Source organism: Corapipo altera, unplaced genomic scaffold, assembly GCF_003945725.1.
Source record: "Corapipo altera isolate COAL_440 unplaced genomic scaffold, ASM394572v1 343, whole genome shotgun sequence".
NCBI classification, from domain to species: domain Eukaryota; kingdom Metazoa; phylum Chordata; class Aves; order Passeriformes; family Pipridae; genus Corapipo; species Corapipo altera.
Window position 1 is genome coordinate 2,407,182 of NW_020884913.1, and position 27,804 is coordinate 2,434,985.

General features: G+C 42.1%; 2 protein-coding genes across 3 annotated transcripts in view; both read left to right on the forward strand.

Annotated features, from left to right (window-relative positions):
* Nucleotides 1-14,128, forward strand: part of PITPNC1 (phosphatidylinositol transfer protein cytoplasmic 1) — a 77,956-nt gene extending 63,828 nt beyond the window's left edge. Inside the window, exons 7-10 of one of the 2 annotated variants that reach the window (XM_027654686.1) lie at nucleotides 3,616-3,771; nucleotides 4,505-4,568; nucleotides 7,673-7,791; nucleotides 10,602-11,040. In XM_027654686.1, the coding sequence (XP_027510487.1) occupies nucleotides 3,616-3,771; nucleotides 4,505-4,568; nucleotides 7,673-7,791; nucleotides 10,602-10,607 (345 nt within the window). In that variant the 3' untranslated portion in view covers nucleotides 10,608-11,040. Of the gene's footprint in view, nucleotides 1-3,615; nucleotides 3,772-4,504; nucleotides 4,569-7,672; nucleotides 7,792-10,601 lie in introns of both variants that reach the window. The other variant, XM_027654685.1, reaches the window with a different exon arrangement.
* A 1,602-nt stretch (nucleotides 14,129-15,730) lies between these two features.
* Nucleotides 15,731-27,168, forward strand: NOL11 (nucleolar protein 11). Its single transcript, XM_027654671.1, has 18 exons — nucleotides 15,731-15,866; nucleotides 17,160-17,273; nucleotides 17,997-18,053; nucleotides 18,596-18,741; nucleotides 18,983-19,040; nucleotides 19,516-19,654; nucleotides 20,027-20,224; nucleotides 20,508-20,584; nucleotides 21,294-21,417; nucleotides 22,080-22,183; nucleotides 22,437-22,514; nucleotides 23,314-23,498; nucleotides 23,756-23,881; nucleotides 24,043-24,264; nucleotides 25,022-25,100; nucleotides 26,071-26,163; nucleotides 26,453-26,560; nucleotides 26,868-27,168. The coding sequence occupies exons 1-18, from the start codon at nucleotides 15,732-15,734 to the stop codon at nucleotides 26,979-26,981; spliced, it is 2,157 nt and encodes a 718-aa protein (XP_027510472.1). The 5' UTR covers nucleotide 15,731; the 3' UTR covers nucleotides 26,982-27,168.
* The last annotated feature ends 636 nt before the right edge of the window (nucleotides 27,169-27,804 follow it).

Genomic DNA, 27,804 nt, shown 5'->3' on the forward strand with positions numbered 1-27,804 from the left:
CTGGAAAGGGGGGTGAGGATTCCGTGTCTGATGCCCCTGACGTCCACAGTCCACGAGGAAAGTGAAGTAAATAAATGCTAAATGTTAAATAATAGATTCTCCAACAAAAACCATGTTGAGCCAGGACTTGTGGTCTAAGTAATAAAGCCTGTGAGAGTGCTAGGTTTGAAACCATATCCAGCACATTGGGGCTTTTATTTCATTGTAATTTTACATTTTATTCTCAGCTAAGCCCAGCTCGTGGCTTATGATGTTTCTGCTCTGTTGGCAGAAGTGCTATTTTTAAATCACTCTGCACCTGGCAATAATGTATTGCAAATACAGAGTAGGTTTTGCTCTTCTAGCAAAAGGATTTGCCAGATGGGCTTTCCTAATAAATTGTGTCTGATAAAAGGACGAGAAGGTTATTTAAACAAAAAGATTTTAGCTATGCCATTACATTTGAAACAGATTGAGGATTTTGCCAGTAGATAAATTAAGGGGAAAATAGTGGATAGACTCAGTATTCTTTGGATGATGGCTTCTCTAGGAAGGAAGGCATGGATGGCTAAAAGCAAAAATAAGGCACACACAAAATTAATTATCTAAAGAATAACATAAAACTGGGGCCAGAGCAAAGCTCAGCTTGCCCAGTTTCTAGTCATGGGCAGAATTGTTTCAAACACTGTGCCATGAGTCCTGCCTAGAGAAGCAGTGCTGGGTACCAATATAATTTCTACTTGGTTTTAATAGAAAATGTTCAGCCCTACTTTATTACTTCATGTTTTTGGTTTAGAAGGACCTTATAGGCCTAATTGCAGAAAGGATTCCAGGCTGTGAGTCCTAATCTGGCAATTTGACTCCATGAGTTAGGCACACAAAATCATTCATGTCTGAGCTCTCACTGATTTCAGGGGGCTTTGAAACAGCACTGAAGAGCAGAAGATGAGCAGTCCTGGTCCCACCATGTCCCTCTGGCATGGCATGTTCTCCCTGGCTGTGACCAATAGCACAGGCCTGGGAAAAGTGGAAATACATGCAAAATATAGAGAAGAATATAGAGATTCTTCTCCAAAATACTTCCTTGTGTGAACTGTAGCCGAAGCAACTGTTAAGACAGAATTTGTGTCTTTCTGAAACAGTCCAGGATGTTTTTAAACACTTAATTTTTTAGCATCTGGGTAGATAAGCCCAGTGATGTTCGTTTTAGTGATGATAACAATGATAACAGCTCACCTCTGTCAAACATTTGTGCCCTTCAAATTGATGGCCTAGAGGTTGAACCCTCGAGTTCACTTTGCCTCATGCCTCTCATCCCACTGCTTGGCTTCTGTGCAGCCTTTGAGCCTCAGCCCCCTGAGCTCAGTAAAAAATTACAAACACCTCAATCTTTCCCACAGCAAGTCTGGAAATCTCCCCCCCCCCCCCCCCCGAGTCCTGACTTCCATTCATCAGTCTGCAGTTCCACAGTATCAATATGTTAATGCTTTCAGAAAGGCAGGAATTTCCCTAAAAGCTCTGGGATGTGAGTTGCCCGGACAGTCCGTCATCGCCTGGCTCTTGGCTTGGAGCTCTGCAGCCAATTTGTGACTAATCTTCGTGTCCTTCAAGAGAAAGGGACGTGATGAAGGGACACAAAGGTGCCATCTCTGGGTGCTGTGACAGGGGAGTGATGTCAGGGATGAGCTGCACTGACTTGTGGGCCACCAAGTTGAGGGTGATCCCCACTGTGTGTCCCCTCGTCTGGGTTAAAGTCAGCAAAGCAAACCAGCCCTGAGGTACAAAAGCTGTGACTGAGCAGTGGGGCAGGGCAGTTCCTCCTGATTTCATTTTTATTTATAAAGTCTCAATCCTTGATCCTGACTCAAGTTGATTACATTAAATCCCTTTGGACTGCACTGAAGTTATTCCATTACAGATCTGGTTACCTCTGAAAGGATATAAAGTACAACACTCAGAATTATTAAAGAGTGTGTCTGAAATGCTGAATCAAGGCACTGTGTGTGTGTAAGGAACAGCAGACCCTGCCTTATGGGAAACTATTTTCCCTTTCAGAAACACTTATTTTACACTTGGAATATTTTGCAGGGATGTTTGAAATCATATTTTCTGTAATTATTTCTTTATTCAAGGAACAGCCTACTAGAATGTTACATCTTTCTGAATATTATGTCTTATTACTTCTTCCCTTTTTTTTTCTTTTTTATTCGTATTATTTTTCTATTGATTGCTTCAGATCAATTAGAAAACATCTCTTTCAGCCAGAAAATATCCATATCCATCTGAGGTCGAGCTGTGTTGGGTGAGAAGATTGGCAGCATGATGTGACCATGAGCTGTGCTGCACAGGGGGGTGTTGCTCTGATATATGATGACACTGAATTGTTTTTATGGTGATTTAACATTGAAACCTTATTATACTGTGAGCCTGAAGTCTCCACTTAGCAAAGCCTGTGTCAGCAATAAAAGCAATGACTTTCACAGAGGGGAAAGACTCTTCACCTCATTAGGGGTTTGTAGAGGAGCTTTAATGGCAGAGCTTCAGTTTATGGGTAAAACCAGAAGCCAAGTCAGGAGAGGAACATCAGGGAACAGGAATGCTGAATGATACATAAACTCACACTGGATGAGAGAAAATTAAGGTCAGAGTCTTATCAATTTTTTGTTAGTTTTTCTCCTGATTATCTTCAATATAGCACATAATTAAAGCAGATATTTAAATACATGTTTAACTGCTTTTATAGCAAAGGATCTTCCCAGACCTCAGCTTTGGGGAAGGAACACAGCTGAGCACTGGTGGTTATTCTTGAGGAGAGATTTTAGAAACTCCACTGTGAATTTTCTAAAATGACATTATTTTCAAGTTCTGAAAAGCAGTGCTTAACTGTAAATTATTTCTATTTACAAGATATAATTAGCAGGATTGGACATAAAGGGAAATGGGATTATACCAATATGGAAAATAACACTTTGATAGATAAAACTGCATCTTGTACAGATAAAAGTAAACTTTAAAGATGAACTAATGTCTTTAACGGTTTTATGAAATTATGTTGTGATTTCAACACCAATTTCTTTGATTTTTTGGTTTGTGAAAGAGAGGCAGAATTGGAATTACTGTTTACTCATAACCAGAGAGTGCTAAACTGGAGGACTTTCCTACTGAGGTGCCCACGTGGCTGTACAAGTTCCCTTCAAACTGGGAATGACATTGTCAGGGTCACATCAGTGCTGAGGTGTCAAAGATGGGAGCAGGTGGAAAGTAAAAAGTCATTCACACTGAGGGAGAGTGGAAAAGCAGGCTCTGAAGAAGCCACTTTTTGTTTCCAAAGGCCATAAATAACCCTTGGAGAGCACTGCACTGTAATGACTTGCAATAACAGATTTTCCTATAGCAGAAAATGTCCCAGCTGATACAACTGTCAGTGCACCTCCAGGAATACTCTGCCATCAACTCACTGCCAGGGTTGGATTTTAGGATATCCTGGTGCTTGTTTAACTCAATTCCCTGTTCATTTTTCAAGATGTTTGTTAGCATGGTTTAATATTTTATGTCTTACCAAAACATTTACTTTAGCAAGCTGACAAACACGACTTCCCTGCCTGCATTTCCCTGTTTGTTTTTTTTGTTTTGCAGGATCCCAAATATTTCAAGTCACAGAAGACTGGGAGAGGCCAATTGAAAGAGGGCTGGAGAGAGACCCACCAGCCAATAATGTGCTCCTACAAGCTTGTGACTGTGAAATTTGAAGTCTGGGGACTTCAAACCAGAGTAGAGCAATTTGTACACAAGGTCAGTGAAACAGGAGCTGTTTCTTACCCTTCACATAAGCAGAACTTGAGCACACACAGGAATGTGGCTCTGGTTTTGGAGAGGCCTGGGAGCTCAGCTGAGTCCACTTCAGACCTCTCTCAAGGTCTGAAAGATCTGGAGCAGAGCCAGGGAGTTCATCTCTGGGTACAGACTTGACAAAGCCTGGAGCTGCTCAGGCCTGAGGATGAAAACAACTATCCATAACATTCTCAGTGCTGGGACAAATATGTGAGCTAAAGTATTTCTGAGTATACATGAGCACTGGACATGTAGCAATGAGGTGCAGAATTCCTTACAAACAGGTAGTGGGAAAGTTTTCCAGTTTATTAAACAATGAATTAATGAATGGCACAACAGCCAAATGATAAGATTTTTCAAAGTATTGACCATCCACGTGTTTAAAAAAACTAAGAAGGAAAAAGAACTGATGCAGAATGTCTAACTGGCCAAAGATTCATGGATTATATACACATTCCCAATGGATTACATGCTAGTCAAGGCCATGCTGAAGTGATCCAGTGTTGGCAACAGATCCATTTCTAGTGGGAGACTGGACTTTGAGCCCTTCTGAACCAGCATCTCTGACTCTGCAGGGCATGACCTTTTAGACACAAAACTATCACAATGTTTTTCACTTTCAGTGGTATTGAAAGACAGTGGTGTTACTTTTCTGAGGTGTTTTGTTGCTATTTAACCCTTTCCCTGTTTGCAGGTGGTCAGAGACATCCTGTTGATCGGTCACCGGCAGGCGTTTGCCTGGGTGGATGAGTGGTACGGTGAGTGTGCTCCAAGCTTGGCCCATTTCTAAGGGCTCATGCAAAGCTCAGGACAATTAACAGCAGATTTCCATTTGATTTCCTGGACCATCATGTCCAGAGAGGTTGTGGACTCCCATCCCTGGAAATGTTCCAGGCCAGGTTGAACAGGGCTTGGAGCAACCTGGTAGAGTGGAAGGTGTCCCTGCCCATGGCAGGGGGTTGGAATGAGATGGTCTTTAAGGTGCCTTCCAATCCAAACCATTCCATGATTCTGGTCATCAGGTCTTACTGTAAGTTGTTCATGAACAATGAACTATGAGATGTTCACAGTTCCAGGAGGTGGAACTCTGTGCAGTTTCTCTGGCCCTCTTGGACCTCATTTGCTGCAGGTTCTTTGTAACCAGAGCAGGCTGGATTTAGGCAGCCAGGAGGCAGCATCCAGGGATGCTTTTCCATCCCAACATCTGAGTGTACCTGCCCCAGTGCCCTCACCCTGCACTGCAGGCAGGGAGGAGCTGCCCCTGCCAGGAGAAGAACCTCCTTCAGGTTTGCATAAAGCTTCTTATTAAGGCTGCATTAACATGCAGTCATTTCCCTACTGCAAGCTCCAAAGGCCTCTGATCCAACACAATTCCAGCTTTCTAGGAAAGTTTTAAACTACTAATGTGGATTGCAACAAAGAAAAGGTGGAGCTTTTCTGAAAAAAGGTGGATATGAGCATAAAGCCTGCTGGACCTGATGCAGCAGCAGCTGCATGCAGAAAATGTTGGGAATCCATGAGGCAGCCCTGGGAATGGGCACTTCCAGTAGGACACAGTGATCTGAATATCAAAGAAGTCAATTAGATTGAATGAAATAAGCTCATGGGGTTATTAAGCCTTTTGGATGTATTTTCAATAAGACATATCCATCATCGTAGATACTCATCAAACAAGTTCTGAGGCAGTCCTGTAACATGTAATAGGAGTTTGGGAATATATTTAGAATGTTTATTTAGACCCTCCTTAAGCTTCAGGAAATGCCAATTTGGGCATTTTCTAATTTTAGATATTTTCTTTTCTTTTTACCTGAAACAGAGTGATCCATTTTTTCCCCTGTACAAAGTCAGGGTAACTGATAACTTTAAATAAAGCGGCCTGACTTCGTGTAAAAATTGAGCCCATAAATTTGCCCCAAATCTACCTCAAAAATCTATACAGTGAGACAGAGAATGTTACTGGGAAGCAAAGTGTCAGCTGTACTTTAGTAGAGTTACTGGTAATGATGGCAAATGAGTAGCCCTGAAGTTAAACTGAATAGTTTAGCTCAAAAACATTTCACCACAGATTTTTCCCCTCCTAACTCTGAAATCACCCTGTCAAAAATACTCTTTCCACAAATGAAATACTGTGGTACACAATTCCCTCGTGGATTTTTACTGTCATGGTGAGACTTTTTGTTAACTAATACAGTGAACTTTTAGAGCTTAATTATCAGGCAAAGTACAGAACCTAAAAAACATGGCCCTGCTAAAACAGATGTGAAAAAAAGACTCAGTGTACAGCATCAAAAATTTAATTTTTAAAGTCTTTTAACATCTTTAACAATAAAAGTTTGAGAAGGACCTGGAGGTGATGGGAGTCAGCTGAAGTGAATGAAATAATCAGTGTGATAAACAATGTGTTCTGTTGTGGATATTAGTGGCTGGTTGCTGTTACTGACACTGTAAGTATGAATGTCTTGTCATTAAATTTACTGAACTATATTTAGCTTTATTATGAAGAAATTCTATTCTCTCAGTGTTGTTTACTAATAAAGAGCATGTTCTCTGCTTGGCAAAGTGCATCCCAGCATGTTACTGACACGGCTTCTGAGCTTGTTTTTCTTTCCAGATAACACTAAAAGACTGAAAAAGCAGGAGTTAGTGGTATTCCATGTTTCCTTTTGATCAGAATTTTAGGCTGCGTTTCTTTTTACCGATGAATTATGACACTGTGCTGGTGATACAATGGCTGAGGTTGTGTCTTTCCTTAAAAGCTGCCTCATAAAATGCAGCAGGAGCCTCCTGGCACAGAACAAGGAGTGGTGTGATACCAGAATTTGCAAGTCCTGGTGGCACATAATAAACTTGAGAAAAATGGGAGCCTCGAGAGCAGATCACACTGTGCAGGACCAAAGGGGCACCCATTTGCAAGTCGACTGTGCCAATAAAATGCTCTTTTAAGTGTCAGGAGTAAAAAGTTGATGGCTGTTTTTATGAGGCTCCAAAGTTACCAAACCCTTGTAAAGAACAGACCAAAATCCTGACACCATTCCTGTTCTGACTCCCAAGTGGATTTACTGAGAGCATGGGAATACTCAGAAGAGTAAGGTCACAAGTCAATTATTGGATTCTTTATGTTTTTTACTGGAGTTGTGGTTGATGACAAATCCTGTTAAATCTGTAATTATTGCCTGGTGTTAGAGACAGACTGAGCTGGTTGGACACCACAGCCAGGCCTGGGCAGTGGGAAATGATCCTGCTGGGGGGATCAGCCTCATTTGTAGGATATTTCTAATTCTTATAATTCATTAAATTGCTTCAGGCTCCACAACTTGTAGTCACTATTAATTCACTTCCCATGTAAGTAAGTGTTAGTTGCTGCAATCTGAGCTGGGGGGATTCTAACACTTAATTTGCTGGTTATGAGCTGTACAGTGCAAAGATAACGTGAAATCTTTTTGCCAGTGCTGGAAAGGTAAGTAAATATTTATAGTATTTATAATGTTTTCTATCCTTTATTCCAAGGGATCTTCTAAAATCTGCTTAGAAGATCTTGGCCTTTGCCAAGGCCTGCTCTTCAGTGCTTCCTGCCTACCTTACATTACACAGACACTCCTAAGCAATTTCCACTCCTTCCTGTTCTCTGGCTCCCTTTGACTTAACCTCCTTGCACCTTCCTTGGCTGACACAACTACCTTTATGAGGCAATTTTCATAAAGCTAGTTGCTCCTTGCTTTTTGAAAGAATCCTTTGTTGGCTTCCGCTGAAAGACTTTGTGTTCCTAGAACCTTCTCCTTAAAAAAAAAAAAAAAATTAATAAAAAAGAATTAGGTTTGCATTGAATCAATGGAAAATGCCAACAATTTTGAACTTTTTACAGATATGACTATGGATGATGTTCGAGAATACGAGAAAAATATGCATGAAAAAACCAACATTAAAGTTTGCAACCAACATTCATCTACTGTGGATGAAATAGAGAGCCATGCCAAAGCAAGAGTAGGTCAATTTTTAAAACATCCTCAGCTAATACACCTGCACAGACCAGAGGAGAGCAACCAGCTGATCTTGCTGACCAGCCAGTGGAATTTTGGGGAGGTTTTGCTTCAGCAGGAACAGAAGCTTTCTCCATGAAGTGCAATCCTGCCCTTGGTTTGCACTTCAAACCTGCCACTGGTGTAAGGAAGGGTGGGGTTGGGCTCCCTGTCCTCCAGGAAAACACAGTGCTCAAATTTCAGTTGGATGCATAAAGAGGAAGTTAAAGGGGAGTTTTACTCCTAGTCTTTAAATAGTTAAAAAATGCAGGAGTTCACAGTGCTTCAGTCAAAAAGCCAGGAATGGGGGGAGTGGAAAATTGCTATGGGACTGCTAAAATTTTTTGTTTCACCAGGAAAAAAAAGAATCCAATGAATTATTCACTCTTTTCTAAGTAATTTTAATGTTGTCATTGATTGACTACCAACAAGGTGGGAAGTATTTTCAGAAGTATTTAACAGCAGTTTGTGGAGAAGGGCAGGTTTCTGTGTAGGTTCTTTGATTGAAATTCTGGAAATTTCATAAAGTATTTGATTTCTTAACTTGAGCACCACATGCAGAGGTCTAAAATTAGAGATTGTTACTCCCTGCAGATAGAAAAGATGCAATGGTCTTTGCTTTTGAATGTCATTATTCCTTTATTTCTACTCACTGCTCTGTCAAACTCAGTGATGGTTTTACTCATGTAATGAGTTGGGGCAAGGCCTGAAGGGCTCCAGGTCTTTCCTTGGTTTTCACTCAGTGCCAGTTGTCACCAGCCTGAGAAAGGTGTTGTCTAAGTAGTCACCAGGAAGGTAATTCTTGTGTTTGTAATGCAGCACCTTCACTGACATCAAGGTTACCTTCTGTAGTTGAGAATTAGTTTGGATTTTGGCTCCACACTTCAGGATTTGGCTCTGAGCAAAGTCTGCCATCCGTAGTTCCCCTGTGGAATAACTGTCACTGAGGTCAAAACAGAAGTTGTCATTAATGGAATTTATAAAAAAGGATCTGAGCCTTCTTAGCTCAGGGGAAGGGCTGTTTTACTGGACTGTGGGTCAGAGCAGAGGGGAGTTAAAGCAGGTATGAGCCAAAAAGCAGAAGTCAACTGAGGGGGCATCAGGTTGTTCATGTCTGCGTTGGAAATGAAGAGTCTTGGAGGCTCCACTCAGCAAGATTGCACTTAAATGGCCAATGCACTGAGAAACCTGCCTGTCCCCTCCCATGTTTCCAAGACAGCTTTTGGTTCACCTTGTCCAGAATTCCTCCATCGGAATCGCTGCCGTGCCTGCACCGGCTCCCTGAGATGCCGGGGGGATTTGGGACCCCTTGAGTACAGGAACACTCCCACACTGTTACAGGGTGTGAAATGAAATGTAGACCAGCAAAACGGGTTCAGATCTTTCTCCAGCAGAGCAGGTACAGCCCCTCTGAGACCATCTGTTTATTGCCACCACTTCTCAGGTCTGAAAACAGCTTCGATCTCACTCCTAATAACTGTGGCTGGAGAGCTCCCTGGAACGTTGGTGCAAGGGAGAGGGAAGGCAGCTGGCAACGTGCATGTTTTTGTTTATTTGTAATACAACATAAAGCTGCTTTTACATAACATTTGCAGCCAAGGTTACAGTGCCTGCAGCTGGGTGCTGTTAGAAAGTGTGGATACCCTGGTAGTCCAGGGTTTTGTCACATTTGGTCATCACCACTGCCAGTCCAGTGCCTCAGACATCCAAATGGGCAAGAATTCTAAATTGATTAAAAGCCTAGTGGGTTTATTTCTGGGGTTTTTTTGAGCTTTCAGGGCTCGATCTATAAATGGTTTAATGAAATATTTCAAATTCACGAATTTAACGTGACATTCAATGCAAACCTTCAGTTGGCTCGGTGGGCGTCTTGCAGGCACTGCAGGCGTGGAGCAGCAGGTTCCAGAAGAGCCTTCCTGATTTTCTGCTCAACTTCCCAGTTTGTAGCAGATGTCACTCCTTTGGGATCGCATCGGGAAAGTTTTGCAGGGCTGGGCTCAGGCAGAGCCCGTCCATGCTGGGGTCGCTCTGCCCTCTTGTGGGGTTCGGCAGCACCGGGACACCTCTGGCACCCGCAGGACGAGAATTCCTGGGATCCCATTATCCATCGCACATTGGCTTTAATCTCTCAGTTCCTTTCGCCTCCGTTTTTAAGGGAATTGAGCAGTGGATTTGTCACTCGGCCATCAGGGTTTAAGTGCAGTTTCTGGATGGAAGGTTGGCAGGCACGTTGTGGCTTTGTCCAGTGAGAGGGAATTCTTCAGGCTTTAATAGTGGAAAAGCAAAAGGGGCTCAGTTCTGTGCATGAAGCTGCAGCTACAAGTCAGTGGAAGGAGAGAGAATTTTTCATCCCTTGATAATTAAAGCAGATGAACAAACTCATGACAACCCTTTACCCATTTGGGTTCATAACCTAATTGAAAACCTCAAAACCCCTTTCAGTTTTATTTTGCTTGAAGTTCTGAAAAATTCTACCTGCTGACTGTTTACCCACTGTGCAGAGGCAGCAATCTTTATTCAGCTCAGACCCACACAGAAGAACCATTAGGATGTGATTAATGGACTTAAAACTTTGTTTCCTTTAGTTGTGCTTATCGTGCTGCAGTCAGTGCATTACAGTGGGGAGGCATTCATGTGGAGAATCCCTTAATGAGGTGCATGATAAGCAATCATTCCCTGATTTAGAATTTGGATGGAAGTAGTTTAACCAAGCTAGTGAAATGGTTATTTGAAATTATTCTAACGTGCCTTTGTATTTCATTCCCTCTCCTGAAGACATGACAATGGATGAAGTCCGAGAGTTTGAACGAGCCACTCAGGAAGCCACCAACAAGAAGATCGGGATTTTCCCACCGGCAATATCTATCTCTAACATTTCCATGCCTTCCTCAACCCGCAGTGCTCCATCTAGTGCTCCATCAACTCCTCTCTCCACAGATGCTCCTGACTTCCTAACAGTTCCCAAAGACCGGCCTCGGAAAAAGTCTGCTCCAGAAACTCTCACCCTTCCAGATCCATCCAAAAAACCCTTTTAAATTAACCCTGCATGTTTCCTCCTGATAAGCCATGTCTGCCACAGCAAGAGTGACATAACTCAGTTGCTACAAAGGTCGTGGTGATTTGTTGGTTGTTTTTTTTTTTTTTTCTTGCTTAAAATAATCTTCCCGGTGTGGAAAGGTGACTTCTTTCCTCAGACTCGATCCTTAAAACCTTCTGAGAAGTGCATGCAAGAGAACGTAGTTTATATATTCCTAAAGTAGTGTTTCAAGCCATATAGTGCATCTTACTGACATCCATGGAAAAGTCTGAGGGGATGCTCTAAATGAAAATCAATCCTCCTGCAGCAGAGTCCTGCCTGCAAACCCTCATCTAGGTCACAGCATTTATAATTAGGAGTAGGTATTTAGTAAAGCTGCCAAGGACTTCTGAGGCAAATTAGTGCCAACTCAAATGCAGGGTTAACAGGAAAAAAAAACAAACCTTCCCATTTTCTTCTTTTATAGCTGATTTTAAAATCCTTCCTACTCTCAGGCTTCTCCTGTGTGTTTATAAACCTTTGACCTGTAACTCATTGTACTGGAACACCAACAGATTCACATTTCTCTCAATATGACTCAGGATTTGGGGCCTAAAACGCAAAACACAAATCTTTTCAAACCTAAAGTATCACTGTATCAAAGCCCCAATTGTAATTAATTATACTGACTTTGAGGCCATTGAACTATTTCTATCTTGCACAGAATTTGTAAAAGAAACCACCTATTTCTTGTAGATAATGTATTTTACTAGCTCTGCCCTGTCCCTTTGTGAGCTCAGAGTCCGTGCTGGTGTTCATCAATGGTGTTCTGTGCTTGAGGCTGACAAAAAGCAGCTAAAATGTGCCAGTTGAGAAGCAAAACCAATGAATTCTGTCTTTTCCTTGCTGGAAGAAGAGTAGTAGTCAGGCTGTGAAACCTTGGATGTAAAGGAAAGAAAATATGAGGCTCTTTTTTCTTTCCTGCCTCACATCTTTCCTAAACAGCACAATCTCCTGGATCATCTGGGGAAGGGGGGGGACAAAATCAGTCACTTTAAGAAGCAAACGAACCGTGGGTGACCTTGAGGAATCAGGAGTGTTCCTCCTGGTCTGGCTGTGCAATCACTCTTCAATCTCAGGAATTCAAATGTAGACAAGAATGTTTCCCAGAGGGAAGTGTAGGTTGTGGAAGGAGGAGTAAAACAAGTGGCAGGAGGGTTCTCTTCCTTCCTTCCAATTCAAAGTGTGAACTCGGTGAGACCCTTTCCCTGCTGACCCTGATTTGGGGCACTTTGCTCTCTTCCCACACAAGTTTGGTGGCTGCTGGCAGGACCTGTCTCCTGGTAGCTGTTCAACAAGCTGCTGTTCAATCCCCAGGGAATGACAGCTCCCACCTGGATCATGGCCAGAGTGGGGATGTTTTGTACCACTGCTGACCTGGGGCATTGAAACAAGAGAGTCCTGCAGAGCTGAGCTGTCACTGAATATTGAACAATCAGTTTGGGGGTGGCCCCTCACCTGGGCAGGAGGTCACAGTGGCTGGAATGCACGGAACTCCTGGATGGATGCAGCTGCAGTCCAACTTATGTGGAATGTGTGGCATTTAGGGGGTAGTTTTAGTAGCAGGAGAAGTAATTCCATTGCCAACCTGCACTGAAAACAGGTGTATATTTGTCTGATAGTGACAATCCTGTAGCCAGCAAAATCCAGGAACTCTCTGAGGGTTTGACTTCCTCTGTTCTCCCAGTCCTGTCCATGCTTGGCTTTGCTTTTCTTCCCAAAGCTGGGAATTCCGAGGGATTGGTACCTGATGGGTGATGGTTGGTTTGTTTAAAAAGCAACTGCCGTAATGATGCAAACCAAACTTTCCTGCTTTGGTTTATGATTTCACTTTAACAAGGGTGCAGATTATACAATCATGATTATAACTGCTCTAATCTGTTTTTATCATTATTAATTAGTATCATGGTTGGAACATTGAAACGAGGAGGAAGATCTGAGTACTTCAGTGCAACACCTTGAGGCAAAGGGGTTGTTTTCAATACTGACTTTTCCCAGTGCTTTCTGTTGTATTTTCCAACATGTTTATTAGGATTAAAATAGAGAGAGTTTTGCAGGTGTTCCTCACTTCTTTTGCAAAAGTACAAGCTGTGATTATTTTCTGAGTACATCTTCAGAGCATGGTGCCAGGCACCACAGCCGTGTTCCTGTTCTCTGCCACAGGGACAGGAATTCCAGGATACAGCTCTGCTAGGACTTGGCAAGGAATTTTTTATCAAGAATACAGTTCAGAGGGAAAAATGACTTAGTTTGTTCGGGTTTCTATGAAAACCTGCTCCCAGCTCTGCTTGTGCTTTGATGTATTTGGGATAGAACAATCATGGCAAAACAACTGGCAATTCAGTGAAGCTTCAGAAGGGTTGATCTCCTAATAAATCAAAAGGAGAGGGACCCAGAAAGGCTGTGAGGAGCAGCACATTCCTGAAACACGTACTTAATGGGACTTCTTATGAATGTAATGGTCAATTTTGTAAATGACTGGATAAATCCTATGGAAAGAAACTATTTGACCTTATTCTTTGGCTTTTTTTTGATTATTCTGGAAGGTGATTTTGTGACATCTAGTAGCCAATTTGCATTAATTGCTGCTGTAGAGACTTTGAAACTGAAATATTTGTTCCTTGAATTTCAGTTTGTAACAAGACCGCTGTACTTTGTTAAAACTGCTTTGAAGCTTGCTGCACTATAACTTCAAACTGATGTGTTATCCTTTGAAATAAGCCAAATGTATATGCTTTTTATCAAATAGTGAGTGCAGTAAGAGAGAGTTCATGATCTTGTCGATAGGAGATTTTCTGTTGCCATTGTTTGGACTTGGTTTTCTATGTGTAAGTTAAAATTGCTAAATAAGTCTAACGATGTTTTGCTTTAAATGAACAGCATGGTCATTGAATTACGATCTCCTGTAGTTTTGTGGTGTCACTAAAACAGGTTTTCATTGGTTTATTTCATTTCTGTGATAATTTCTGTATGTCCAGCAATCCATTTCTTTAATTTAGAGCACTGATGGCAACATCAGGCAATGCATCACCACCATCCAAGAAGGACCAAGTCTTGATTTGCTCTGCATGTTAAATAGTGCAAGGCTCAGCAGGAGAATTTGACTGTCATTTTTCTCATTCATATCACTTAGTTTCTGGTTTTTTCCGAGTTATTTATTATTTTTAATATTGTATTTTCCCTTGCATTTTGTTGTAAATAAACTACCAACAACTATTCTTTACAATGGGAGCTGTTTTCTCTTACTGAGTCTCCTCTGGGCAGGAACCTCCTCATTAACATTTACCCATTAACATTTCTACCCCCAGCTCTGCAAGCCACTTCCTCAGAATTAAATAGCACAAAGAATTGGCTTTGAAAGGAAAATTTGAAGCACTTCCAACCTCTCCTTGGTCCTGTTGTACCTCAGCTCTGTAAGGATTTTACCAGGGCAGGTGCCCCACCACCAGTCTGGCATTGGCCCATTCACTTGTAAATGACCACTGGGTTGACAAGGAAGTTTTTCCAGTGGGGAATCTAATTCCCTATGCAGGATTTTGGCAGCCCAGTGTTGTACCAAACAACCGGAAAATACTGGAAAAGAGGCCACTCAAACCCTCTCAAACTTGTCTCCAAGTGAGTTCATTTTAGTCAAAAACATTTTCTCCGTGCAGCGGCTCTTGGAGCGTTTCAGGAGAGTCTTTGTCCATAGCAACGCAGCTTTCCCTGCTCCAGAGGAACGGCAGTGCAGGGTCAGGAGGGAAACGCTTCACAGCAGCTGGGACAGGACAGGGGGAACAAGGAGAGGACTGGACCCCCAGTGCCCCCCAGTGCCCCCCAGTGCCCCCCGTGCCCAGAGCTGACCTGGCGGGCGTTGGGTTGATCGGGTGTGTTTGGGCGGGGCTGCGGTGGAACATGAACACACTGAGAATCCTACACCTGCAAACGCCTCCCAGAGCGGGGACACACCGGACCGCGCCCCCGCAGCCCTCGGGGCCGGGCTGGGCGGCTGCAGCGGGGACAGTGCCACCCCAGTAGGGGACAGTGCCACCCGCATAGGGGACAGTGCCACCCGCATAGGGGACAGTCCCACCCGCACAGGGGACAGCGCAGGGGCAGGAGCTCATTGCATTGTCCAGAACTCAGCGATGTTTTATTCCGATGATCAAACCCCAGCGAAGTCATTACCTGATGCCGCGCTAATTGGCACACACGTGACCCCTCCATTAACATACAGTTAACCCCCTCATTAACATACAGTTAACCCCCTCATTAACATACAATTAACCCTGCATTAACATAGGCATGACACTTCTCATTAACATACAAGGGACCCCTTCATTAACATACACACACAAGAAGCTCATTCATTAGCATACACGTGACCCGTCGTTAGCATATGCATCACCCCTCATTAGCATACACGTGCCCTCCCTCATTAGCGTACACGTGACAGCGCGGCACGCCGGGATGCTCCCGTGGGAATGGCCGTGGGAGTGACCGATGCCATGCGGGAAACCCACTGGGGACAAGCGAATAAGGGCCTGAATCCTGACTGATCCCGGCTGCCCCGCCCCGTGACGGCGTTCTGAGAACAGTCATTGATTTTACGGCATTTGCAATATCTAGTGCTCGTACACCCTGTGCCGGAGGCCGCTGCAGAGCCTCCCCGCCCGCTCAGGGAAGGGGCAGGCGGGCACTGCGGGCCGGGCCACAGCCGCGCTCCGGTCGCGACCCCCGCCCCGTCCCTGTCGCGACACTCGCGGCCCCTCCCGCCGGCCCCGCCCCCGCCGGGTCACGGCCGGGCGCGCGCGCCGCGCCGGGTCTCGCGAGAGGCGGGCCCGGCCAAGATGGCGGCGCTGTGCGAGAGCTTCACGCTGCGCGGGCCCGGCCCGGGCGGCGGCCCCGGGATGAGCCTCGAGCCGGGCCCGGGCCCCGACCTCGTGCTGCTCACCGAGCGCGGCCGCGCCGCCACGCTCTTCAAGGTACCGCCCGCGCCTCCTCGGGGGGCGGCTCCGGCCTGCGAGGACCCCGCGCGGGGCACGGGCCGCGCTCCCTCCCTCCGTCATTCCACCCTTCATTCCCTCCCTCCCTCCCGGCCTGACGCGGCACCCCCGTCCCTCCGATTGTTCAGGTTATTTCTCCCTTTGCCGATGTTCTTTTCCCGTTCCCCATCGCAATAATCACCTTCCTCCCACAGCCGCGGGTGGTGCCGCTCCCGCTCCGGGCTCGGCGCTGTGTCAGGTGCGGGGCTGGCGGCTGGAGGAGAAAAGGGTTTAATTTGCAGCGCTTGGAACTGAAAATATGTGCTGGTCTGTGTTGGTTATTTCGGTGACCGTAATAAGAAAACAAGGGAAATATTTGAGTCTCTTTCTGTAAGTGGCTTTCACATCCATGGGTTTGGGGGTTGTAGTGACAGGACAAAGGAGAATGGGTTTAAACTGAGAGACAGTGAATTTAGATTAGATATTGGGAAGAAAATGTTGACTGTGAGGGTGGGGAGGCCCTGGCACAGGTTGCCCAGAGAAGCTGGGTGCTCCATCCCTGGAAGTGTCCAAGGCCAGGTTGGATGGGGCTTGGAGCAACCTGGAATAGTGGAAGGTGTCCCTGCCCATGGCAGGGGGTGGAACTGGATGAGTTTTAAGATCCCTTCCAACCCAAACCATTCCATGATCTGAGTGGATTGATGATACAACCCCCTTTGAGTTGTTTATTCCCACTGCCAAGACCAAATGTGAGAACAGAACTATGTTATAAATACACCCCGTGTAGCTCTGGAGCGAGGAGAGGGGGTTGAGTGCCCTCAGAGCAGTTTATAAATCACACAGAACAGGAGCTCAGACAGTACCATCCATTGCCCTTGGTCTCACTAACTCACCTTGAAATAAGAGGAGAAAGAACACATGATTGTATTAGTGAGGAAAACCACGTTCACTAGTGATTAAAATTAGTACCTGCCCTTTGGAACAGCTCTTCCTCACACCTGTGCTCATGGCATGAGCCCTTCAGACTGTTACAGGTCAAAGTTCTTTCTTATGTGAAAAGAGATAATTCTAATTGATGTAGAGTTCTTCCCTGTTATCCTGCAATCACTGGTGTTAAAGTCAGGAACAGGAATGCTCCAGAGGAATTGGAGTGTGGCAGTTTCCATATTTTACTATTCTCATTCAGATCAGATGTTGCTGCCTTGCATTTCCTTTCTGGGATGAGAAAAGTCCCCAGAGTCATCTGTTATATGTTATATTTTAGTGACAGTGCCTTTGTTCTGACTCTTCCAGATCTCAGATCAGAAGCCTCTGGGCTGTTGGTCAGTGAAACATGGGCAGGTTCTCACCTGTCCTGTCGTGTGCAACTTTGAGACCCACGAGTACATCGCTGTTCATGACGACAAGGTGAGAGCCTTTATCCTCCTTTGGGGGAAAAGAGGATATGGTGGGTCCTCTGAGGGAGTGTGGGGAGGAAACTGGCAGTTTTTGGTTGAATGTAGAGGTGTGGAGCCCTCACAGCACAGCAGTGACATGAGGGTCACTGTGCTGAGCAGCAGTTACCTGGTGGCCCTCTAAAGCATTCTCAGTGCCTGATGCATTCATTCCCTAAGGAGGAGTTGTTTCTGCTGTTGTGTCTCCAGTTACAGCTGCATGACCATTGTACTGAAATGGTTGTAACAGTTCAGACCTCCAACCTTATTTTTCTGCTCTTGTTTCACAGTTAAACATTTCACAGTTAAAAGTAGCCTTGGCTTAGATCGTGCTGAGCCTTTGGCTTTTCCTTGGTGGTGTTGTGGAAATATCTTTCCTGACCTTTCATTTTACCTGCAACGTTCTTTTCTCTGTCTTAATCTGTCTCCAGATTTAGAGTTTAGAGTTCTGCTGTATCTTTTTCCTTATTCTTTCCCATCTTTTCTTTCCAGTTCAGGATTTCTGAGCTTGGTTTCTATTCCAGTTTTCTCTGCTTCAGCTTCTTCTCATACCAACCACCCCTCTGGGGCAGTTCCCACTCAGATCCCCGTGACTACTTGTGTATTTTCCTCCTGCTGCAATTTGCTGATATTTTGGGTGCTGAGAAGTCTGTTTGTTACTGTTTTATTGGGCTTAAAAATGATACTTTTCTTAAAGGTTTTAAGAATATGGAAGAACGAAGATATTAACTTGGACAAGGCCTTTAAAGCAACAGTAAGTCTCTTCCTTGTGTTTGCTCTTATGGGAATGTTTTGGACCCTGGTGGGGGGAAGAGGTGTTCTAATTTTCATAGTACTGATCATATTTAACTGACCAATATTTTAATTTGTGCTCCAGGATGATGTGGAGTATTGCAGGAATCCCCTTGGACTGACTTTATCACCAAAATATTGCTCTTAAAACGATTGATATTCCAAGGCTAAAGTTTCTGAGGACTTTCTTTAAAGATGGTGAATTGTATTCAAATGTAGATCTTTGTCTTCTGCTGATTGATGTGTTAAACACTACTTTGTGTGAACTCCTGACCCTCAGTTATGGTTTTTCTGGTGTGATTCAGGGCTGTGATGCTCACCCTGGCTTTTTGCTGGGCAGTGACTTGTGTTATTTATAGTTGATCTACATTGTTAGGAATCTTAGAGTTTCATCATTCCTCTGTTAAAAGTTTATTGGAAGAGCTTTAAAAAAAGAAATGAATAAAGCATTTGCCTTTCAAGGTGTTGGACTGAAGAACCCTGATTTCTTTTGGTTCTCTGCAGCTCTCAGCAGATGTGCACAGGATACATTCCCTGCCCCAGGGAGGGCCCGTGGTGCTGTTCAAGGGAGGGGGTGTCCGAACTCTGGATGTGCTTTTGGAAGCCCCACAACAAGAGATTGAAAACATTGTCTCAGATGAAGCCATCAGGTGAGTGATGAACTTTATGGCAATTCTCACTTGGAGGAATTGCCCATGAGGATGGAAGTTGTTCCCTTTTGGAGGGGATGGGGAGAAATCAAGGACCAAGATCTCGGGGCACATCGTTTTTCAAATCTTAGAATTATGTATGTAAGTATCCTAAAAACAAGAAGCTGCCTAAAGAATAGTGTTCTGACTTTAGGTATAAACCTAGAATTTAGAACATGCTCATGCAGTTTTCTGGTTTTAGGTGGAGTGGAGCTTTTATGGAAAGTCAACAACCTGTCGTAGTTTTCGCTACTGAGAAAGTGAGTCAAATACTTTTCCCTTTTAAAAACTTCCATAGCAGCAGATCTTAGTGCTTTTTTCAAAATCCATCACCTGTTTCATTTGATTTTAAGAGCTTTTAGTGAAATCATTATCCTGATTTAATCAGTGCAGCAGTTAAATGGAAGTTGTGTTGGTTTTAGGGCTGGGCTCTTAGAACTTCAGAGAACAATTAAGATGAAACACAGCAGACATTGTGAGACTCTTCATTGCTCATTGTGAGGCTCCTATTTAGTAGGACTTATATTTTTTGTAAAGGAATTATACATGAATCTGTCTTTATTCAAATGCTTCTTTCTGTGAATCCATTTGTTACATCAAATTAGAATTTTCTTTACGTGCCACAAATTCCTAATTTTGCATAACATTCAGAGTTAAGCAGTAGTAATATCTGAATTTCTGTTCTGTCTTCTTTGTGTAAATTAAAGGAACACATTATTTTTTTTTTTGTTTTAGGATGGGGACTTTTTTGTCTATGTACAGAAACCCAAGCTGGGTAGTCTCCTCAAATACAGGCTGGAACCACAGGAATCCTCTAAACCACTGAATTTCACAGCATATCTAAAAAACCAAACTGTCACACTTCTGTGTTTGTGTAAGTTACCTTTTCTATCAGGATGTGATAATGAAGCAAAGACTTACATGAAAGGACATGAAATGTTGATATTTATGAATGGTTGTTTAATATTTTTAGCTCTTTAAACTTTCTAAACCAGCTAGAAGTGGTAATTAAACCTTCCCAATGCTTTAACTGTTCCTACCTGCTATCACTTGTACTTTGTAGATCTCCTGCTGTACCTTTATTTTGCTGCTTTGCATCACGTGTCCTTTTAATATCCTGTGTGATTTCTTCCTTGAGCATTCCCTGGATTTTGTTCTTTTTAGAGATGTACCTTTGCCATATTGTATCAAATAATTTTTCCACAAGAGCAGATGATAAAAAAGAGTAATCACTTTTTTTGGACAGATTCCAACGACTCTGTGTACCAGGTTCTGATACCTCTGCAGCAAGATACTGAAGAGGAAGAACAAATTTTGCCCAAGTCACTGCTACTAAACCTTTCAGTATCTGGAAGTGTTCTGAAAGGAACATCTTTGGTAGTCCTGGATAATGACCACGTGGCAGTGCTGGGCAGTCTGGCTGCACCTGACAAAGAACCCAAAGGTAACTTGAAAAATCACAGTAAAATGTCACGAGATCTAAAATTTCCTTAAGCAAAGCACTAAGCAGGAAAATTGTGCTGCCCCTCTTGTTTAAAGCTGTTCACTGGAAAACCAGCTCACCTTTAAACCTTGAGCTCTGACCTCAGTGACATAATTCCAATGCTGGATACTTGGTTTATAACAGTTATTTCTGTTTCCACGAGTGCTTGTAAGGGAAAGTAGCAAAGGCAAGTGTAGCATTTATGTTGCTTTTTGGGGTTGTGACTCCTGTTCCTTTTCCTTAGAGTGCTTGACCATATGGAACACAAAATTTCAGACCTTGCAAACCTCGAAGGAGCTGCCCCTGGGAACCAGTGGCCAGGTAAGTTCAGTCTGGATTTGTCCCCAAGTTTGACAGCAGGGAAGGGAGTGTGGGGCTGCAGAGCTCTGCTGAGGAGCAGTGGGGGCCAACTCTTGAAGCAAAATTAATATTGACCAGTCAGTGGGTTATTTCTGTTGGAATATTTAGCAGGAGAGGAGTGGCTTTTGGCAATTTCTTTGATTAATTTAGTACCTTCTCACTTCTGATGGTCTTGATTGTTTGGTGTAAATGAAATCACTAATTAAATACAAAACCCAGCCAATTGTTCTGTTCAGACAATTTGCAGTTGATGGCCTAAATGATTCTATGATCTCCCTGAACAGTATTTCAGGGTAATTTCAAGTGTCAATTAAAACAACACCTAAGTAATAAATGCACCAGTGGACTGGAACAGCTGACTGGTTTTGTCTTTAATATTGCACAAGAGGGAACCTGAAAAGAAAAATTATCAGTGGACTTAATGCCTCAGAGCAGCCACTGTGCTTTAAGACATCTCTCTAAAAATACCCAACAGAAAACTTCTAATTTCTGTATTTAAAATCAGCAGGTAATGAAGATCTGCTAACAAGTGTTAGACCTACTAAAAATAATTTAAAATAATCTAATCACTGACTTTCAGCTGAATTTTATAGTAAGGAGTTCCCTGTCAGCTTGTGCAGAACACACTTCTCTGCTCACCTCATTAATGGGACATTTTAATATTTTGCAGTTGTGGTGTTATGAGGAAAAGTTTTTTTTAACTCATGGCAAAGTGCTGACTGTGATTATGTACAAGTGTGAAACATCATCCCTGGCAGCTGCTGTGGGAAAGCTCAAGGACAGTCAAACCCCTGGTAAGATTTTTTTATAATTACAGGGAAAAACTCTTGTAAAAGAAAGACTTCTAAATTTGTGTAAAAGTTATTTTAATGCAGTCTTATAAAAATCAATTGATTCTGAACAGCTTGAAGTTTCCTAACCCTGTATTGTGTTCCTGGCTGTTAAATTTACTGCAGCTGGGAACACCAAAGCACACAAATGTTTGAATTTTTGTGGCTTCACTTAACTTGGGTTGTCATTCAGGTACTGGAAAATTACTGAAAATATTGGAATGCTGGTGCTGAATACTGAAAACAAAAGGAAGTGCTCTTTCCTAAAATATATTTCAAGGAGTTTGTGATTAGATAGAGCAATGTCAAACCTTAGAATGTGAACTGCAGTTTAAAATTGTTCTGTCATAGTGGTTTTCATTGAACATTGTATTGGGAAAATGTTCCTGCAAGTAATGCTCAGAATAAATTGTGTAATAACTTCTTTTCCTCCCAGAGGCAAAATGAAGAAACAGGATGAGAAAAAGTATGCTGCTGAGATAAAACTGGCAACTTCCTTAGCATAAAATCACTTGGGTTATATTTCAGAAAGTAATCTACTAGCATAAGAAGTTAATGCAATATTCATACTTTAATAAATGTGCTTTAAGTGTTACCTTCATATAGTTTCATTTGTGTGTTCACAGGTGTGTCTTCCTTTGTGAACTGGGACACCCTGGAAGGTGAAGACCTGGTGGTTTCCTTCCAGTCCCAGGAGTCTGTAGCTCTAAAATCTGAGTCCAGAATGAATGTAAGTTGGCATCAGGGTCATGTGAGGTTTTTGTTTGTCTTGTCTCTTCCCCATGCTGCAAATCCCTTTTAGCTGTTGTAGCAGAAGGAGATTTCCCTTTGTGTTGCTCATTGTTTCTAACACTCTTCCTGGAGTTGGAGTTACTGGTTGTGATGTGTGCAGTAATTTGACACATGAAGTTCCTGGTTGTCTTGCCTGAAATCCTTAAGTGAATAGTCACTGAATAGTAACTGTTTGTTTTTCTTTGCCATAGTTAAGATCAAGAAGGAGCAATGTTGCCAAAGTACAGCCAGAGAACTTCTCAGTTGGGCAGCTCTTACTAAATCTCAAAGTAAGTAAACCAAATATCCTGAAGCAGTGTTTAGACACTCAGAATATTCCAGGTGTCTCTTAAACTGTTATCTTTTTCCGTGTCCTCTTGCACACATCAGGTTGACAAAGCTGCCTTGAACAGGTGAGTTGAAGGATGTTATTAATTGTGCAAGAACAGAATTTGGGCTTGATGAAATTCAGTTTTGTCATAGGAGGGTGTTTGAGAACTGTACAGTGCAGGACTTATAACAGCTGAGTTCTGAAAACTTGCACAGATTTGTTCATTTTTGATGACAACCTCTTACAGTAAATAAGGCGGGAGGATATTTCACCTGAACTCTGCTTTTTTAGGTTCTTATTTATGGGTTTAATTTTGTTGAAGGCAGTTTGGCTCTGTGGAGGCTGAATGCTGGGAAATCCACTGCAAATGCAGGAATAAGCTGGTTAGTTCCTTTCTGGAACTTGCTGCCAGTGTTGTGGTAGGTTAAGTTTCACACAGGATAGGTTAAGTTTCCATTCCTGTGTCAATGTACCTGTATTTCACCTGAACACCTTGGGAATGTTCCTGAAGTAAAAGGTGATTAATCCATGAGTAGCTGAAAGACACAGTTACCTGAGTTCAGAGGCAGTAATTACCTCATTTGGCTCTTTCGTTCTTGATTGATTATCAAAAACACAGAGTGGTGAGGGATTTTTCTGTAAATATTTTTAGCTTGAGTTCAAAACTAAGTCTGTTTCTACTTGGTCTGATTAGTACCAGGACAGTTCTCCAACCTGGGCCTTGTGTTTCTGAGTTGTGCAATATTTGTCTTTTCCAGGATGCTCCTACAAACGTGTTAGAAAATGAACTGAAAAAACTGATGTCAAAAACACAGACACCAGATTTACAAGCTGCCATTGGGAGTGTGGTCACTGCCCTGACAAACAGATGTAAAGCAAACCCAAGGTATTACCCTCAAAGTTTCCTGCTGCAGATCGTGGAAACCCGAGACTTGTCCTACAGGTAATGAATGACTCTGCTCTTTTTAAACTGTGGGGAGTAGTCTTCAAATATAAAATTAAAAAAAGTAGAAATCCCTTTTTTCATAAAGCACTCTTGAATTATCAGAATTTACTGTCAAAGGTGCTTATTTTCTGGTGAAGCTGATGTTTTATGTAAAAATCCAGCTGGGGGAGCAAGATCAGTACCACTGCCTTAGTTGTTAATGTAGTTCTCAGTGGGTGTGAACTGTGCAACCTATTAATTGCTGATTTTTACAGTTTGTGTCCAGATTTAATGCCCATTGCTTTGGAAAAAAGAGATTTCTATCTCTTACAAATCTGCTTACAACGGTTTCCAGATATTCCTGAACAAATGACCTATGCTTGCTTGAAAACATTTTTAAGGTAACTTGAAATCACTTCTATTTTTCTTCACTAACTTTTAGTATATGTTTTTACTTTCATAGTAAGCTTCAAAGAGTGGGTACTGCCGGTGGGTTGATGGCATTGCTGATGTTTAAAGCTAATGATTAAAAGTGTTAAACGTGTGGCATTTTCTTCTGCAGCATTAGCGACGCCTACCTTCGAATGACAGACGTGGATCTGGACTCTGTCATCTGTTACATTGATGTTGAATTCAACAATAAGGGAGTTAAGACTGAAATTGTAGAAAATGGTTTCAATGCAGAGCTGGACCAGGACACGTGTGATACCAAAATCCCAAGGCAAACCCATTCCAAGAGCGATGGTGAATCCTGCCCCATCGGACCTCACAGGGCAGCACTGTTGTATCCTCTGGGCAGTGAAGGAAAGCCAGTGCACTCTATGTGCTGTGGGTGCTTCTGTTTGACACATCTTCTGTTATTGCTGAAAATTTTGGATAAGAGAAGTTCTTACTCAGTAGAAAAATCGTTTAGGGTATGGAATCATACAATGGTTTGGTTTGGAAGGGACCTTAAAGCTCATCCAGTCCCACCCCCTGCCATGGGCAGGGACACCTTCCACCAGCCCAGGTGGCTCCAAGCCCCATCCAACCTGGCCTGGGACACTTCCAGGGGCAGCCACAGCTTCTCTGGGCAACCTGTGCCAGGGCCTCCCCACCCTCACAGAGTAGAATTCCTTCCTAACACCTAACCTAAATTTCCCCTCTTTCAGTTTGAGTTGTATAAATAGAAAACGTATAGGAACTAGAAAATTTTTAACGAGCTACATGTGTAGGAACATATAACTTTTAGAAAGCATCTACACCAATTTAAACTTGCATTATTGCAAAACTGTTCTCTGTTCAAGAGAAAAATGGTATCAGTGATTTGGATGTTTGCCTGTTGAAACACGAGGCAGTTCCATCCTTGCAGTGAACACAACTGTTCAAGGTACCTGTATTGTGATGTTTTAGTTGCTGTCAGTATTTCATGATAGAAATAAGGATGATTCAAGTAGGATTTGTCTCAAAGAACCTGGAGAAATATTATATTTAGAATTCACTCTGGTTTGTAGAAACTGGTATTTTTCCTGCAGTTTTATTCCCTTAATAGCACTGCCCAGAAATTCTGTTCTCCATTCAGCTTACAGTGAAACATTTCTTTTGCCTCACCTGAAAAACCTCCCAGCTCAACAAGTTATTGTAAGTATGTTGACTTTGAAAAGTGTAAAATCCCTTGTTATTTTGTGGGGAGAGAAAGAAAAGAGAGTTTTTCAGTTGTATGTGAGAAACTCACCACTCTTAGTGGAGTCTGAATAACAAATTAATGCACAAAAATTAAATTAAGGTGCCTCATGAGATTTAATGTTAAGGAATGTCACAGTTTTCCACATATGTATGGAAATTTTACTAATTTTTGTAGTCCTTGCTTATTTTAGAACATAAGTAAGAAACCCTCTTTATGACCCAGCCTATCTGGAAAATGTTGTTTATATTTTGTTAGAAAGTAATGGTGCTTTTGCTTGATTTAGATGCTTCTTAAAAAAGGAGCAAGACACGTTGATTTAATCAGTTCCATCAGCAACAGAAATTTAGAAAATATGAGAAACAAACTCTGTATAATGTCAAATGTAATACAAATCAAGATCTTCTCAAGGCATCTCAGTTGAAGGAAAAAAACCCATCAACCTCCCCTGTTCCTCAAAACCTGAAATTTAACTTCAAGAACTGCACGTACCTGAGTGTGTATGTGGCTTTCCAATGATTTCAGAAAAACCATCTCAGAACTGACACATCTCCTCATTGACCTTATTCTGACCAGTAGCAATTTATTTTTGGGTACTGAAAGTGAAAGTGGGACTAAGATTATTAATGTCAATACAGGTTTTAGGAAAGTTCCTAGAAAGGTCTTTGTCTGAATTACATTGCACTGGCACAATGATTACCCCTGCCTGTAATTTACACTGAATTTTGCTGAGAATTTTCAAACATCCAGCTGTGGGTGGTGTAAGAGAACCATAAAACTTGTTTTTAATGTGTAGTATACAGATATCTATGTTGCTTTAACAAACAAATTAAGAAAACCTTCATGAGTATTACTGTGAGCAGGACAAAACACCTCAGTCTGTTAAATGTTTGCCCTTTGAAAATGTTCTGACTTTTCTACTTTTAGCTGTTTCTCAGGTATTTGTATTACCTGTATGTGAAATGCAGTGAAAAAGTGAATACCACTCTTCCTGGAGTTCGCTCTCCCACTATAAATCAGGTGAGAAATTCATTCTAAGACTTGTATTTCCTTCTCCTTCTGTGGTGTGTAAATTTGTGAGTAGTTGTGAATATCTGAAATCAGCTGACATCTACATTCATTTTAGAAAGTATTAATACAACCTGTATTGTCAGATGTAACACTTTAACAATGAAAACCCAAATATAGTGCCTTACAATATGAGCCCCTGCATTTTGCATGAGAAATTAATGTTTCAGAGTTGAGCTTTTAAAGCAAAATCTGTGTAATTTGCAGACTGTGAAGTGTTCTTTTCTTGGTTTATCTTCAGATCATGGATTGGATGTGCCTGTTGCTTGATGCTCATTTCACAGTCATGGTGATACTGCCAGAAGCAAGAGAGTTGCTTTCAAACCTGCATAAGTTTGTGAGAGCCCAAGTAAGTTTTATCTTGTGGGATGATTATTTAATTTTCAGTTGGGTTTGGAATCATGGAGGAGGGTGAAAGCAGACAGCAGCAAATTATATAGTGAATTAAATAATATCTGTCCTCCTCTGTGTGCTCCTTCCTGAGCAGGAAATGGATGGCAGTTCCTTCTGTCTCATTGTGATTTCAAAAGCTGCTGTGTTTGTTTGGTTTAAATATCTGAAACTGTGCAGAACCACAGATAGTTCCACGGGATGACGATGTATGAAAAGAGTTAAAATGTGTTTTACTATAAATGTCTATGTTTTCTGTTTTTTAGGTGAGGTTCTACTCTGAACTCAACAAGATTGAAGGAAGTTTGAGGGAATTACAAAGACTTAACCACCTGAGAGACTCTCAGACCTATTCTATTGAAGTGCTGGAAATCATTTGAATTGGAAATTCACTATTAACACATTTATTTTTTATTGATTCCTTTTATGACAGGGATGTATTAGCACTCCATATTGGGGATGTGAAAAGTTGTTTTCTACATAGGAGGAGCCCAGTTACTCTGTAGCTACATGGGGGTTGTAAGTTTGAAACTCATGTATTAAAAACTCTCTTTTTGACTGGATGAGAAGCTGGATGCTTGATTGTATTTTCATGTCACATTTTGATACTCAATCATGAGAACATCCTAAAATACCCCATGATTCTTGGCCAAACACAAGATGGTTGTGGCAGAAATGCTGAGGGCACTTGCTGGACTTGGGCTGTGTGACTTTGAAAGAGCTTCTCCCACAGTTGAAAGCCTTAAGGCACTTTGGAAGTTGACCTGTTCCAGTTGTGTTTATATGCTGTTTGTCAGTACCAAATGTATATAAAAGTAAAATTTAAAAAAAAAAACCACTGCAGTGGCAGCTGAAGATTCATATAGAGGGGGACTTCTTGGCACTGGTAGCAGTTGTTTTCCATTTTCTGAACAAGAAAACTCAGAATTTAAAATAAGAACATTCTTTACTACATCAGTCTGTTTTCTCCAAGTACTTTTTCAACTAGTGAACACCTCAGCTTAGGTAACCTCATCTGATGCTTCAATTCTTGCATTTCAAAGTATATCATAGTTTTAGATTGGGTTTGACTCTCTTTAAAATAAAAAGTGATGAAGTTTTATGAAAATAACATTTGATGAAGGTTTTTACAGGTATAAGCATTTGTTGAATTATACTCTTGATGAAAATGGCAATTGGAAATACATTGAATTACCCCAGCAA

Coding starts and splice junctions, on each gene's coding strand:
- NOL11 (XM_027654671.1), top strand. CDS start 15,732: ATGGCGGCGCTGTGCGAGAGCTTCACGCTGCGCGGGCCCGGCCCGGGC. Junction 20,585..21,293: donor CCCTGGGAACCAGTGGCCAG/GTAAGTTCAGTC, acceptor AATATTTTGCAG/TTGTGGTGTTATGAGGAAAA. Junction 26,164..26,452: donor GCTCTCCCACTATAAATCAG/GTGAGAAATTCA, acceptor GTTTATCTTCAG/ATCATGGATTGGATGTGCCT.